The sequence below is a fragment of the Microtus oregoni genome, unplaced genomic scaffold (genome assembly GCF_018167655.1).
Source record: "Microtus oregoni isolate MIOR12 unplaced genomic scaffold, Mior012 000015F_ref0000493, whole genome shotgun sequence".
Lineage (NCBI taxonomy): Eukaryota > Metazoa > Chordata > Mammalia > Rodentia > Cricetidae > Microtus > Microtus oregoni.
In genome coordinates this window covers 32,589,504-32,605,120 of record NW_024543074.1, presented here as the reverse complement: position 1 = coordinate 32,605,120, position 15,617 = coordinate 32,589,504, and the positions used below count along the sequence as shown (strand labels likewise).

At 40.4% G+C, this 15,617-nt stretch overlaps 1 protein-coding gene across 5 annotated transcripts in view; it reads left to right on the top strand.

Annotated features, from left to right (window-relative positions):
* Positions 1-15,617, top strand: part of Znf18 (zinc finger protein 18) — a 34,945-nt gene that overhangs the window by 8,647 nt on the left and 10,681 nt on the right. For 3 of the 5 annotated variants that reach the window (XM_041665832.1, XM_041665828.1, XM_041665829.1), the window contains exons 2-4: positions 7,857-8,349; positions 9,286-9,475; positions 9,859-9,950. In XM_041665832.1, coding sequence (XP_041521766.1) covers positions 7,957-8,349; positions 9,286-9,475; positions 9,859-9,950 — 675 coding nt within the window. In that variant the 5' untranslated portion in view covers positions 7,857-7,956. The remainder of the gene's footprint in view (positions 1-7,856; positions 8,350-9,285; positions 9,476-9,858; positions 9,951-15,617) is intronic. The other 2 variants (XM_041665831.1, XM_041665830.1) reach the window with 1 other exon arrangement.

Here is a 15,617-nt window from a genome sequence, read left to right as displayed (position 1 = left end):
GCCAAGTCCTGAGAGAAAGTAACTACATTTATATAGTCTTCAACCCCATCAAAGATCTGAGAAGGGAAATAATGTTACCTGGGTAATTAGGAAGTTCAGTAAAACAACTTCCAAAACATGCAACAAATCACAGAGACAACTAGCTACCTGGGCAATCACCCAAAGTCACGTTAGCAGCGTTGAAGCAACCAACTTTGGCTAAGGCCTAACATAACTGACGTACCATTTTCAAAGGCAAGCAACTTTTCAAAACTATCTTACCCTGTCTTGGCAGAATATGACAGTCCTGTTTTATCCATTGATGCACGCTCTATATCTTTGTCAGTGGTTGAGGTATGGGCATTTCTTTGCCCCAAGGCCAGTTCTGCCAAAAAGAAAAGGCTCCAGGTGGAGTGTCTTTGGTGCTCAACATTCTCTCGGGAATAGAGTGGTGTTGCCAGGAGCAATTGTGTCTCACTACCACAAAACTCTGACTTAGATTAAAGGCCATTTTCTACAGCTCTTTGAAGAAGTTGAAGATTATCTATCTATACTGAGTATAATCTCTATATATCTAAAGAACCTGATTAGTCTAATTATAAATGACAAACTTAGATGACTATTAGTCTATATAATTCTCAATATCTATCTAACTTAAAGACTAAGACAATAAACGACTGTGGAAACAAATGAGGACAATGACCTCCAAATATAAACAATGTACAAATATACATTGCAGTAGGTAAATATATATCAATACACAAACATTATATAAGTATCTTAATCAGAGGTAGAAATGTACACTGTAATATGGTAAATATATACAATATATATATCAATACAATATATGTCAATACATAAAAATGTTTTAAACAGGTAGAAACATGCATGCATACAATAATCAATATAATTTAACTTTGTATCAATATACAAGAATCTATACCAATATATTTGTCTAAAATCAGTAACTCAACAATTACAAATCTATTATCCCATCATCCCTCTTTTTTTTTTCAAAATGATCCCTGAGTTTATAAAATTCCTCCCCCAACCCTCAATCGTATACTAATTATAATCGACCCCTAAATGATGTCCCTAAACCCAAGGGCAAACTTTACTGGGAGAGGGGACGTCGTCCTCTAGAATTACTTCCAGCTGTCATGGGGGCGACGTTCTTTCTGGGGGATCCTGTGAAAGTAAAATGATGGTTAAATTTCAAGATCAATGTCTTTTAAAATTGCCAATAGTCTCTGAGTATTTTGTGCAGATCTGGCCAAAATGTTGTATAAGATGTGCACCATTTCAGCTAACCAAGTTGGAACTGTCTTGTCCAGCTGGTACCCAAAGTAGGTCTTGTAGTAGCGCTATCAGTATCATGATGTCATATCAACCAGGTGGAGTTGTTGTTATGGGGCCCCATCTTCTTTCTGGAAACTTCAAATATCACTTCAGGAAAAACTCATTGTTCATTGTGAAAAACTTAAACATTAATCATATATACATATACATATACATATATTCACTGAAAGGCATGATAGATATATTCAATGAAAAGTATGATAGATATGAAGAAAAGCAAAGATGTTTTCTAAACTCATATTTCTTTCTGTCCCATATCATGGCTCTTGATATGAGACAGAAATTCCAGATACTCTGGGTTTTTCTCTTACTAACAGGCTTGGAATTGGAGAGGGACTGAGCCAGAGTCCAACTTCAAAACCAGCTTTATACATTTAGAAATATGGTTTAATATATTTTACTTACACAACTCATTCAGTTTTCTTGATATTTCCTATTGGGCAGGTATTTTTCCATCTGTCAGTATCCAAACATCCAGGGTCCCTTGAATTTTTCAAAGATGAGTGTTTTCTTGTGGAGATAAGAACAGAACCCTGCCCCCATTTTATATGTTTTTCTTACCACCTGTATGAATATCATCATTGTGAATGAGTTGTCATTTCTCCTTTCCAAGAGGTTTCTCCTCTTCAAATCGAAACTTTATTAATTTTGATGCTATCCACAATTTTTCTTCTCCTGTGGAAACAGCAAAACCCCTTCCCCAACGTAGCACATCTCCTGGCTTCCACTGAGAGGTCAGCACATCTTTGAAATAAATCGGTTGATTTAGTTCAGCAGACTTTTCCATTATCCAATGTCTTTCTGCTACTGTCGTTCCTTTCTCATTAGCGTTAAGAAAATTCAAGGTTAATAAAGCATTATGTAATCTATTTCTGGGGGTATTTTCGGTCCCTTTCTGTTTGTTCAGCATATCCTTTATAGTACGATTTGATCTTTCTATAACTGCCTGACCTGTAGGATTATTTGGTACACCTGTAATGTGTTTTATATTATAATAATCAAAAAAGCATTTCATTTTCTTAGATACATATGCTGGACCATTATCTGTCTTTATTTGTGCAGGTATACCCATGATGGCCATAACTTCCAATAAATGTGTGATTACTGAATCAGCCTTTTCTGAGCTCAGGGCAGTAGCCCATTGAAAACCTGAATACGTGTCTATGGTGTGGTGTACATATTTTAATTTACCAAATTCCATGAAGTGGAACACATCCATCTGCCAGATTTCATTTCTCTTAGTGCCCTTTGGGTTACTTTCTGCAGGCAACGGTGTTTGATTATAGAACAAGTAGGACATCTCTTTATAATGTCCTTAGCTTGTTGCCAAGTAATGGAAAATTCTTTCTTTAGGCCTTTACTATTGACATGATGCTTCTTATGAAATTCTGAGGCCTGCAACACACTTCCAATCAATAATTGATCAATCTCAGCATTTCCTTGGGCTAGAGGACCAGGCAGACCTGTATGGGACCGGATGTGTGTTATGTACATCGGACAAAGCCTATTCCTGATTATGTCTTGTACCTGGATAAACAATGAAGTCAACTCTGTGTCATCTGGTATAAATTCAGCGGTTTCAATATGCAAGATAACTCTTTCTGCATATTGTGAATCTGTAACTATATTAAGAGGTTCTTTAAACTCCCTTAGCACCATAAGAATGGCATATAATTCTGCCTTCTGGACAGAATTATAAGGGCTTTGTCCCACCTTACTCAATTCATCTGACTTGTAACCTGCTTTCCCTGATTTATTTGCATCAGTATAGAACGTACGGCCTCCAGTTATTAGAGCATCACATACAATTCTAGGAAGAATCCAAGAAGTTCTTTTTATAAGGTTAAGTCTACCACTTTTGGGATAGTTGCTATTAATTTCTCCCAAAAAATTAGCACAAGCTCTTTGCCACGGTTCATTGTCTTCCCATAACTTTTTTATTTCTTCAGTAGTAAAAGGCACTATAATTTCTGCTGGGTCTATACCTGCTAGTTGACGAAGTCTCAGCTTACCTTTTATAATTAATTCAGAGACTTTTTTCACATAAGTTTTTAATTTTTTACTTGGTTTATTAGGTATAAATATCCACTCTAAAATAATATCTTCCCTCTGCATTAGAATCCCTGTAGGAGAAATTCTGGAAGGCAATATGACTAGGATGCAGCTAAGATTTGGGTTCACCCTATCCACATGTGCCTCCTGTAATTTTTCCTCAATCATTGTCAGTTCCTTTTCTGCTTCAGCTGTCAGTTTTCTTGGACTATTCAAATCTTTATCACCATCTAAGGTTTTGTTTAAATGAACTATTAGATCAGGTGTTATCCCAACAGCTGGTCGTAGACTGGAAATGTCTCCTAACAATCTTTGGAAGTCATTAAGAGTCTTTAACCGGTCTCTCCTAATTTGTGCCTTTTGCGTTTTAATTTTCTCTAACCCTATTCCGTAACCTAGGTAATTAATAGAATTTCCTCTTTGAATCTTTTCAGGGGCAATTTGTAATCCCCACCTAGGCAAGACTTTCTTTACTTCTTCAAACATCCTTTCTAAAGTATCTTTATTTGAATCGGATAACAAGATGTCATCCATGTAATGATAAATTATGGACTTGGGGAATTGTTTACGAATTATTTTCAATGGCTTACTTACAAAATATTGGCACAATGTAGGACTATTGAGCATACTCTGTGGGAGGACAGTCCATTGATATCTCCTATTAGGCTGAGAATTATTATAAGTAGGCACTGTGAAGGCAAATTTTTCTCTATCCTTTTCTTGTAACGGTATAGTGAAAAAAACAATCTTTCAAATCAATAACTATAAGAGGCCATCCTTTTGGTAACAGAGAAGGCAAAGGAATTCCAGATTGTAGTGGGCCCATAGGTTGAATTACTTTGTTGACAGCTCTTAGATCTGTCACCATTCTCCATTTACCAGATTTCTTTTTTTACAACAAACACAGGAGAATTCCAAGGGCTGGTTGATTCTTCAATGTGGTGAGCATCTAGTTGCTCTTGCACCAGCTGTTCCAATGCCTGTAGTTTATCTTCAGCTAGAGGCCACTGTTTGATCCATATTGGCTTCTCAGTTAGCCATTTTAAAGGTAGGGCTGTTGGTACCTCTAAAGGTTTGGTATTTGCTGTATGTTCTTGTACAGCCCGAATGGCTGGTGACCTTTTTCCATAATACCTCATCATATCCTTCCCAGAATTATGAGTTCCTGGAACTACAGGAATGTTAATCTGGGTATTCCATTGCTGTAGCAGGTCACGGCCCCATAAATTTATGGCAATATTGGCTATATATGGCCTTAATCTTCCTATTTGCCCTTCGGGCCCTATGCATTCAACCCATCTTGTGCTTTGTTTTACACGAGATAGGGTTCCAATTCCCAGGAACTGAACATCTACCTCTTGAAGAGGCCAATTCGGATGCCAAGATTCTGGGGTAATGATACTTACATCCGCACCTGTGTCTAATAAGCCTTCAATAAAAGTGCCATTTATACAGACTCTTAGCTGTGGTCTTTGATCATTAATAGAAGTCTGCCAAAATATATGTTTACTCTGTCCTACTGGGTTTTTTGACTCATCCTCCACACGTAATTCATCATTTAGACCAGTATTACTTTTTACAGCAGAAATTGGAGCTTTTAATTTTCTTGATGAGGCACGTTCTCCACTGTGACTGGGAATGACTGGGCCACTGTTGGCTTGGGGGCCTGCGAGAGGCCCCTCAAAGAGTTTCCCGACGGTATCGGGTTGCCTTGTTTGTCTGTTGTTGACAACAGCATTTGTTGGCATTTGTTGGACCAATGTCGGCCTTTACCGCATCTCCTACATATACCTGAAGGCCTAGGTCTCCTATTTTTGTCATTCCCAGAGGAGATATTATTCCTAGAAATTCTGTGCCTGCAATCCCTTTTCAGATGTCCTAATTTACCACATTTAAAACACCTGGCAGTTTGATGTCTCCTCATTGCTGTGGAAATTGCTTCTCCTACCCAAGATTCATCGTTATAGCTAAACGTCTCAATATTCATCGTATGCTGAATCCATTCATCCATAGGTGCTGATCTAGACTTTAAAGGCCCAATTATCTTTTTGCATTCTATGTTTGCATTCTCAAAAGCTAGAGATTCAAGAAGTATTCGTCTAGCTTCTGGGTCTGTTACCCCTATGTCCAGAGCCTTAATTAATCTTTGCAAAAAGTCAATAATGTGTTCTCTCTGTCCCTGCCTAATTCTGGTATATGATTCAACCCTTTTTGCTGGATCTTGTATCCTATTCCAAGCATTTAAAGCTGCTTGGTGACATAGACACAGTACTTCATCGTCATAAAGAGCTTGGTCCTGTGGATCAGCATATTCTTCTGCTCCAAGAATTTGATCTTGGGAAACCTTGGCACCTTTTGCTCTTCCTTGCTGTTCCATATGTTTGGATTCTTCTCTGAAATAAATTCCAAACATCAAGGAAGGTCCATTATCTAAAACTGCAGACACTAACTGATGGAAATCATGGGGGGGGGTAGCTCTAGCATTATAAGCCCAAGTCCTTATCATTTCCTTTACATATGCAGAGTGCAAGCCAAAATTAACAATAGCTTGCTTAATTTCTTTTAGATCATTCATTGCTATTGGCGTCCATTTGGCTTCTCTGACTCCCTTTGAGCCTTTAGAAGTTGACGCTTTATCAGAATTAAGTATAGGGTATGCCGCTACAACCTTGGGTAAGACAGTTCTAATAGCTGGTGTTGGCATTGTAGTCTGTCCTTGTGCCTTATTACTCTGTTCACCAGCTCCAATCATTTCTTCAATCATTTCAAGTCTTTTTATTATTGTCTTTATTATTGTCTCTTTTGAATCCTGAATCTCCTGACCTGCATGAGTTTCTAGTAAAGATTGTATGATTCTTAGGAGTGCCATATTCTTCCTAAATGATAGAATATGCAAAAGAATAGTGAAACCTAGTAACCAGTAAATTAAGTTATCCCCATAGTCATATAAACCTTGCATGATATAACCCATTGTATTGGTAACCAGAACAGTAAAATTCGCGTTGGAAACGAAAACTGCCATATTACCTATTATCCAGCAGGTGGCGCTGTTGCCAAGTCGCGACGAAAACAGGGTCCTGTTTCAGAGTCTGCCTAGTATTTGTTAAAAACTGGAAAATGTAAGTTGCTCAACAAAGTAAATGTAATTAAATCAATTCCAGAGATGGAACCAGAAACCCAGAATCCAGGGGTAGAGAAGAGCAACCTGGAAGCGGCTTATGCCTCCACGTGACAGAGTCACCCTGAGGGGTTGCAGCTTTCAGCAACCAAGTCCTCTGGTTCGCGCCACTTAAGAGCTGTGCTTGCAAGGGAGATTTAAAAATGACTCAGAAAAGAGCAAACCACGCGGGCGGATACTACACAGGCCTGTGGAGTTTAAATCCACGTGGGGAGGCAGACGATAGGGTGCATGGGGACTGGAAGTCAATCTGAGGTGTCTAAAGAGAAAATATAAAGAACTGCAGCAATGAAAGCCAGTGCGTGATGATTTATATTAAGCTGCTGGCTCCACGCACAAGACACAGGCTACAAGGCCGGCAGCTGAGGAAGGGAGGCTCCCACCAAGCCAAACTCGCGGCCGGCAGCCGAGCGGGGGAAGTAGAGGTCCTAACACCAAACGTTGGGTGCCAACTGAAGGCGGAAGTCATAAACAATGCCACACCAGTTTGGAATTATGATTAATAGGGTGGTATTTATTTAAAGGGGAAAAAACTTACAGATCACCGTCAGCCCTCTGCGCAACCAGGAAGGGAGTCTAGTCGCCGGCGGAGCAGGAAGTGAAGAGAGAGAGAGAGGGAAGTGGCCGCTTTTTTAAAGAGAGAGAGACCACGCCCCAATGGGCTGGTATCTCAGCAGCTATAGGCTGGAGGAACAGGAGGACCTCCCGCAACAGTTTACTTTGGAAACAGTAAAAATTATTTCCTGTGTGCATTTCTTTCAGATTTTTCTTTTTAAAAATTTAAACTGTTGTGTATGTGGAGATATTCATGTATGGAGGTCAGGGGACAACTTTTGGAAGTGGTTCTTTCCTTCCATGGGCTCTGGGGATTAGACTCAAGTTGTTAGGCTTGCACAGCACATGCTTTGGTCCGCTGATTCGGCATGCCAGTCTCTTATTTTTCTGTTGTAAAATGTAGTCTTGCTGTGTCCCCAAAGCATGCCTTGAACTTATATAGCCCAGGCTGGTCCCGAGTTCACTGTCTTCTTGCCTCTGCTTTCTAAGTGCTAAGATTACAGGTGTGCACCCCCAGGCATAGTACATTTCATTCTTCTATAGAATTTCTGGATATTTAAAGATCAATGAAAAATATAAATATGGACAGAATAAATATGCAGTTTGCTTTGTAACTTCAAGTTTGCAATGTCTCAAAATAGAATTATATACACATTGAACAGTTAGGAGCCTGCAGACCTTTCAGGGAGGCACACATGTATGTTGTTCCTGACCACCAGTTATTGTTGTACAGCATTGGCTCTCATTCTTCAACATCCCCAGAGACGCAGTTTTCTCGAGAGACAGTTCCATCCTGGAAGCCCCTCATCTAAAAGGCCCTGTGAAGCCAGACAATGCCTGTTGACTTGGGGCAGGCCCTGGGCCTGCTGCCTTCTCTGGCCAAAGCCAAAGCTGAAGATGCCACATTCTCTGGATCAGGTGATACCCAGCAAAGAGAACTCATTAACCCTGAGACTGCTCGCCAGCTTTTTAGGCAGTTTCGTTACCAGGTGATGTCTGGGCCCCAGGAGACCCTGAGACAACTTCGAAAGCTCTGTTTCCAGTGGCTGCGGCCAGAGGTTCACACCAAAGAGCAGATCCTGGAGATCCTTATGCTGGAGCAGTTTCTGACTATCCTTCCTGGGGAGATCCAGACATGGGTGAGGAAACAGTGTCCAGGCAATGGAGAAGAGGCAGTGACCCTTGTGGAAAGCTTGAAGGGAGATCCTCGGAGACTGTGGCAGTGGGTAAGTGTAGTATCTTGTCTGTGAGGTAAGCCCAGGTTCCTCTGGGGCTAATCTCGTTCATTGTCTTTTTCCCTCTGATAGTTCTTACATTATGTAGGGTTTCCAAATCAATAACCAGTCCTTTGATTCTCTGATGCAAGCCAGTCAGTTCTGACAACTGTCTATATAGATGCTCAGCTGCTCTCATATTTCAGTTGCCACTCACATATGCCGCAGACCAGGTGTCTTAACAAACTGGCTGCCAGATTTGGTGACTTGCGGGGCTCTGGAAAGTGCTTTTGTTACTGTTATCAGTTTATTATGTAGAGTCAAACTCATGAACAGACAAGTCCTCTGCCAGGATGCCCCTCATCAGAACCTTGGTGAATTCACCAACTGGCAGCTCTAGAAATACCATTCTTTAGACATTTTTTCTGGGATTTCATCATTTTAGCACAGTTGCTTAATTCACTTGCCATCAATGGTTGGATGTTTCTGGTCACTTTCCCTTCCCTGGAGTTGGGGGGGCGAGGGTGGAGTCAGCTGAAAGTATAAAGCCTGAAATCCCGTGGTGCGGTCATCTGGCAACCCAGCCCCATCCTGAAGCTAGTTAAGGGCTACCAAGAGCTGGCTTCCCAGAGTAGACTCCAAGGTTTGTGAAAAGTCTGCATTATGCATAATGAAAACTTCTGTGCTGAACAAGCATTCAAGAAGTTCTCAGAACAGAAAACAAAGACCACCGTATGTGCTGCTTACATTAAATCTGGGTCTCCTCATAGCTTACTTAGTTTTGTGATTTAGTCTTCATCCACATCACTTAAGAAATTTTGATTTACTAAAAGGCAGCCTTGAGTTTTAATTATTGTCTGTCTCATGGTCTGTTGTAGAAGGCTAGTTCCATTAACTTTCAGCAACCTTGACTCTGCATCCTTTGGTAATTAACTGTTTGGTGTCCAGATTGGCATCCAGGTTCTAGGACAAGATATCCCGTCCGAGAAGGCGAACTCGGCACACTGCCAAGGCAGTGAGGTGGAGCCCAGACAGGAAGTGGTGCCTCAGGAACTGCCCCTTCAGAATTCACCCTCAGCTCCTGCAGAGCTGCTGAGCCATGGCGTGAAAGAGGAATCAGACATGGAGCCAGAGTTAGGTGAGGGACGGTTATCCATTGTGCTATGTGGTGCTCTCGGGGAGAAATTTTGAAACTGTGGTTAGTAGGGCGAAATGTATGCTGAAGCTATATAATGCCCCCTGGAAAGTGTGGAAATGACCCAGGTCTGTATTTTAAACTATTATGTGTTCAGGCCATACCATTTGTGTTTTGGTTCTTTGGAGGGAGCTAGAAGAAGTATGGGTGAGACTGTTTGGGAGTTTGGAGGAGGTTGTAGTTGTTAGGAGATAAATATAAGCCTTTGGATTTGATTGGTACTGCAGATTGTTGGTAATTTGTAAAGAATTCATGTTGCCCTCTGGAGAGTGGTTAAGGGAGACGTCTTAAGTCTGAAAGTCTATTTTTTTTTATTTTTGCCACAGCTCTGGCTGCTTCTCAGCTTCCTGCTAGACCAGAGGAGAGGCCTATTGGAGACCAGGACATGGGAACAGCGTTTCTCCCAGCAGTACATCAGGTGAGCCGGGTCCTCTGCCTTTTATCCCTTGTCCCAGGAGGATTGATGGGGCCACAGACTCAGAAGAGGAGCAGAGATGAGGCTCAATGCACATACACTGAGATGAGCCTCTGCTTCTTTAGCCAATCATCTTGGCTGATGGGTCTGGCCTCTGGGAAAGGGGGCAGGTTGCTGGGAAGTCTTTGACCAGATATGGTAGTTTCTGCTTTTTTTTTTTAATTACTTTGAGCCTATGCTTAGAAAGGGTTTTTTCTTTCTTAGTATGAAATACCCACACAGGGGTCTGTTAGAAACTCGGAATGGTTATTTCTCAAGTATGACAAGTGAATCTTTCCTCTCTGACATCATGGGAGTCAGATTATAGATAAACTGCACACACTCAAAATATATAGTTTGGTAAGTTTCAGTGTACGTATGCAGACCTAAAACAAACATAATCAAGAATAAATATTTCCATCACATTCAAGTTGCCTTTTAAGTTTTTCTTTTAAAAGTATCTTAAAACATTTTTATGTGTATGGATGTTTTGCTGGTATGTTTCAGATGCATACCTGGAGGCCAGAAAAGGGCAGATTTTCCAGAAACTCTGGTTATAGATGGTTGAAAGCAACCATGTGTGTTGTAAGGAGGTGCTTGTTTCCCAGCCACCCAGCAGCTCGGACTCAAAATAACCACACAGAAACTGTATTAATTAAATCACTGCTTGGCCTATTAGCGCTAACTTCTTATTGGCTAGTTCTTACATATTAACGTAACCCATTTCTATTAATCTGTGTTTCGCCACAAGGCTGTGGTTTAATGGGTAAAGTTCCAACCTCTGTCTTTGGTGGGGCTATATGGCTTCTCTCTTACTCCCCCTCCTTTCTCCCAGCATTCAGTTTAGTTTCCCCTGCCTATCTACCCTATCAGGCCAAACCAGTTTCTTTATTAACCAATGGTAATCACAACGTACAGAGGGAAATCCCACATCACATTTGGATGCTGGGAATTGGATCCAGGCCCTATAAAAGAGTATCCAGTGCTCTTAACTGCTGAGCTGTCTGTCCAGCTCCTCGTTTACTTTTTGAATTCTTGTCTCTTGTCATTTTCTTTTGTACCCCAGCTATTCTGAGAGACCCACTAACTAACTACCTTCTGTTAGCACACATTTGTTCATATTTTCTAGAATTTATATAAAATGAAATTTTACCAAATATAACTTTCTTTTAATGTCTCCTCACTGGTTTTGTGTTGTCTATTCCAGGGGTGCATCTGCTGAACTACATCTCAAGCAGTTGCTGGATAGCTTTGCTTTTATTATAAATATTCTTGGCCTTAATATAGTTATTTAGACAAAGTTTGTTCTATTTTGCCCAGACTTTGTGTGTGTGTGTGTGTGTTTTCATAGACTAGTGGCTATCTGAAACTGTGGATAACACTGTACACCCTGTACATAGAATGGGGCTTTCTTATATCAGTCCTCTGATAAAGGTTAATTGTAAGTTATGAAAGGTAAGAGATTAACATTAACACCTAATAAACAGTAATTATATTGGCACACTGTAATGAGAGGTACACGAGTATGGTTTCCTATGTCACTGTGTCTTACTGTGTAATGCTGTACTCACCCTTTATGTGCTGATGTCAGATGTCACAGGCCTGTGACAAGATGGAATAAGGTGGATGATAGTGCTGTCACCCATTTTGGTCATAACCTCATAATTCATAGTGTGACAGCAAAACTTCTGTAGTTGTACTTTTCTTTGGGCTGTCAGTTCTCAAACAATGACATGGAGACTTATTAGTTATATGAAGGCTACCTCTCGACTACCTCTTAACTACCTCTTATAACTTAGATTAATCCACTTATGGTAATCTATTTTCTGCCATGTGGCATTACATTTCTTTCATCTTGCATCTTGTTTCTTCTGCATCTGACCAGCAACTCTGCCTTTCTTTTTCCCAGAGTCCTCTCTCTCTCTGGAAGCCCTGCCTAGCTATTGGTCATTCAGCTCTTTATTAAACCAACCAGAAAGGGCCTTGGCAAAGTCATAAATATTCTGCAACATTTCCCCCTTCTGGTCTAAATAAAAAGGAAAGGGTTTAACTCTAACACAGTAGAACAATAATATATAGTAAGAACAATTATCAGGTAAGAATTACATTCACAATGTCTACTCCATTTGTATTTGGCAAATTCAGAAGTCAATACTCCTTTATCTATCTTGGTGAGTCAGAAGTTTTATACATAATTCGTTTTGTATCTTAACTTGTATTAAGAACCCCAAACCTACCTTTTTAGACTTCAAGACATTTTCTTAAGTAAACAATATAAGCTTTTATGTTTCTTAACCTTATATATTTTTTACTCCTTTTGTGAGTTTCTTTTCTGAATTTGGTAACACAGAAAACTAACTATATTTAGTCTTCAACCCCATCAGAGACCTGAGAAGGATAAAATATTACCTGAGTAAATAGGAAGTGCAGAGCAAGCATCTTCCCAAGCTATAGAAATATAGAAGCAACAGAGACACCTGGCTTCCTGGACAGTCACCCAAGGTTCCTCTGCAATGTTGCAGCATCTATCTTCTGCCTATAAGATCCAGGATATCAGAGAGACATTTTTGTGAAGTAGGAAGGACTGTCCTACTTGTTTTGGCAAAGATCGGCCGTTGCTTTCTTTTGTGTTCTGCTTGCCCAAATTGGACAGCATACTGTCAGCAGTTGAGGCAAGGGCAGTTTCTTGCCCAGTGGCTAATTTTGCCGCAATGAAAGCAAATTCCATACGAATGTTCTTTAGTGCCTACCATCCTTTTTAAAAGGATCCTAGGTGCTGCTAGGAGCAGACATGCCTCACTATCATGAAAAGCCTTATGTTATTAAAACATCTTAAATAGCATATTCTGTAGGTCTCTGAAGTGTTTGAAGACCACCTATCTATCTAAAACATATCTCTGACCTTAAAAACATACCTAACATCACCACAGATTTGATTGTTAGATGACTGACTACTATCCTGTATTTCTTAGTTATCCTAAACAGTTTATAAAAATGACTTTCCATGTAATAATAGCTTTCAAGGACTAAAACTTTACATTTTTAAGTGAGCTGCATAGGTCAGTTACCTTAAACAAGAGTAGAAGCATATATGCAGTATGTATAACAAAAGTATCCTTTAATGTCTATCAATATACTATATCCCCCATTTTTCTTTTCAGAAAGAGATCCAATTTCCTTTATTGAGGTTTTTGTTTGGCCATGACCAGTAATAACTTGTAATTAACCCTCCCCCCCAAAAATGATGAACATCCACTATACAACCAGAAACCACCCACCCCACTTCTTGTGAGTGTGGGTGCAATGTTCTTTAGACTCTTTCTTGCTGTCTTGGGGGGACAGCATCTTTAGGGGTCCCTGAGAAAGTTGAGATAATGGTCAAGTCCTGGGGAAACTAACATTTGTTGTCTAGTCCTTGTGTAATATCCAGGGCTTATTTGAAGTCCTGGCTGGAGTAGTACATGAGGCTGGACCATCTCAGCTAGCAGCTTTGAAGTTGTTCTGGAAACAGAATTTTTAGGGAACTGCAGCAGTTGCATTTTGAGGCTAGATCATCTGGGCTACTTTTCTTTATTGGTGTCTGGTTCTTTTGTTCTATAAACAGACTTTTAAAGGTAACATATATATCTGCAGTAACACAAGTATGGAATGTATGGTGTGAATGTCAGCCAAAGATGGTTTTTCTGCTTTATGTTTGAGCAGATAAAAGGCATCTGTTAACTTTATAAGTCCATTTGGACTTTATAACCAAACCTCTATCCATGCCATATAAAAAGATGGCATATTATAAGTCATGAGGGCTCTGTAGCCAACAAAATTGATCATGTCTCATCCCATGTAGAGGGATCAGCATATACATCACCTGTCCTGTAGCTTTTTTCCCTTGCTTTCTCCCTCACGTCTGCAGCCAAGATCCTCAGGAGGCCTCCCCCAGTCCAATTTGATCTTTATTAATTTTAAAGGAACCCATAGCTTTTAGTTTCCCACAGAAACAAAAACTCTCCCTAACACAACACATTTCCCTTCTTTCATTCTGAAGTTGAGACAGCCCTGAAGTATATAGGCTGCTTTAATTCAGCAGTCCCTTCCACAATCCAGTGTCTCTCAGCAGGTGCAATTCACTCATTAACACTTAAAAACTCAAAGTTGACTAAGCAACATCCAGGATCCTGGCTCCTGTGTATTTCCCATCCTTATGTGGCTTTTTTTTTTAAAATTACTTTACTCTTTCTCTAAAGACTTCATTTTATTATTTTAAAACTATTTTTATGACTGTCTATACCATTTTTTTTTTAAAAAAATATTTTTCTAGCACCTAAGCACATTTTAAAACACATTGTCACTCATTCAGATGTTTTCTTGGCCTGGACCTGGCTTTTTTTTTTTTTTTTCTTTTTCCTTGAGCAGACTCAAGTATTCTCTGAGCATGTGAACCAAAGCTTAAACTGTTAGATGGTGGTCAGACCCTGTGCTGCGAATGACTCTGCTCCCCTTGGTTCCCTGAGAGTCTAACCTCATGCTGTCAGGTATGGGCCCCAGAGAGGCATTTACCTGCTCCAACCCTGGAATGGTCACTCGTACCCAGTGTGGGCTGCTCAAGTGCTCAGCTGTACAGCAGAGCCTCTTAAAAGTGCTGCACCTCTGTATGCTGAGCCGACCCAAGAGACTGAGGCCACTAGGCAGCTCCTCCGAACCTTTTCCTGCCTAGCTGTTGGCCATTCTGCTCTTATTAAACCAACCAGAAGGCGCCTTGGCAAAAACACATCTTCACAGTGTAGACAAATATTTCACAACATTACTAGCATTAATGTTTCCTCCTTTTTCCATCTTATGGGTGTAAGACTCATTCTTACTACAGGTCTCGGCAGTATATATGGCTTTTTTTTCTCAGTGAGTAGAGAATGTTTTCATTTCCACCCAGTAAGTAGTCCGTGGCTTCTCTGTGGCATGCTACCATCCTTTGTCCTTCTGTTAAGGGGCCTCTGTTGGGTAAAATAGGGCCAGTTGGGCAGAAGCACTGTGGTGCTGCAGCAGCAAGTCTGAGCAAACAGCTGCTAAGTGACAAGTGGTGGGTAGCTGTGCAGGGTGGATTGCTGGCTAACTCTATGACTCACATCCTGTTGCGGATTGTATCATCACTCAGAATGACACATAGTTGCTGGGTGTGGTGGCACATCTGTGATTCTAGCACTTTAAAGAATGAAGTAGGAGAGATGTGGGTTCTAGGCCAACTTAGACTCTGTCGTGAGTTTCAGGGCAGACTGAAGTGTACTGAAGAAGCTGTCTTGAAAAACAATAAGCAAGCAACAGATTATAAGTGAAACAATAGTGTACAACTTAAAACCTAGGTATTCTGAAAGTTCCATTGATGCTCGCAGTCTACCGTTGACAGTGGGCAGCTTAAACCAGAGATGTGAAAATGTAGGTGGGGAGGGTTGGGTACAGTACTAGAAAAGCCAGCTACTGAGGGCTAAGGTTTATTTGAAAACCGTCTATTAATTCCTTTTCGTTTAGTGGCATTTTCATTCCATGGTATTTAATTTCTGCAATTCTTTGTAAATTCTGGATATTAGCCCCTATTTGAAGTGTAACTGCTAAAGATTTTTCTCCCATCCTGTGGGCTGTGTGTTC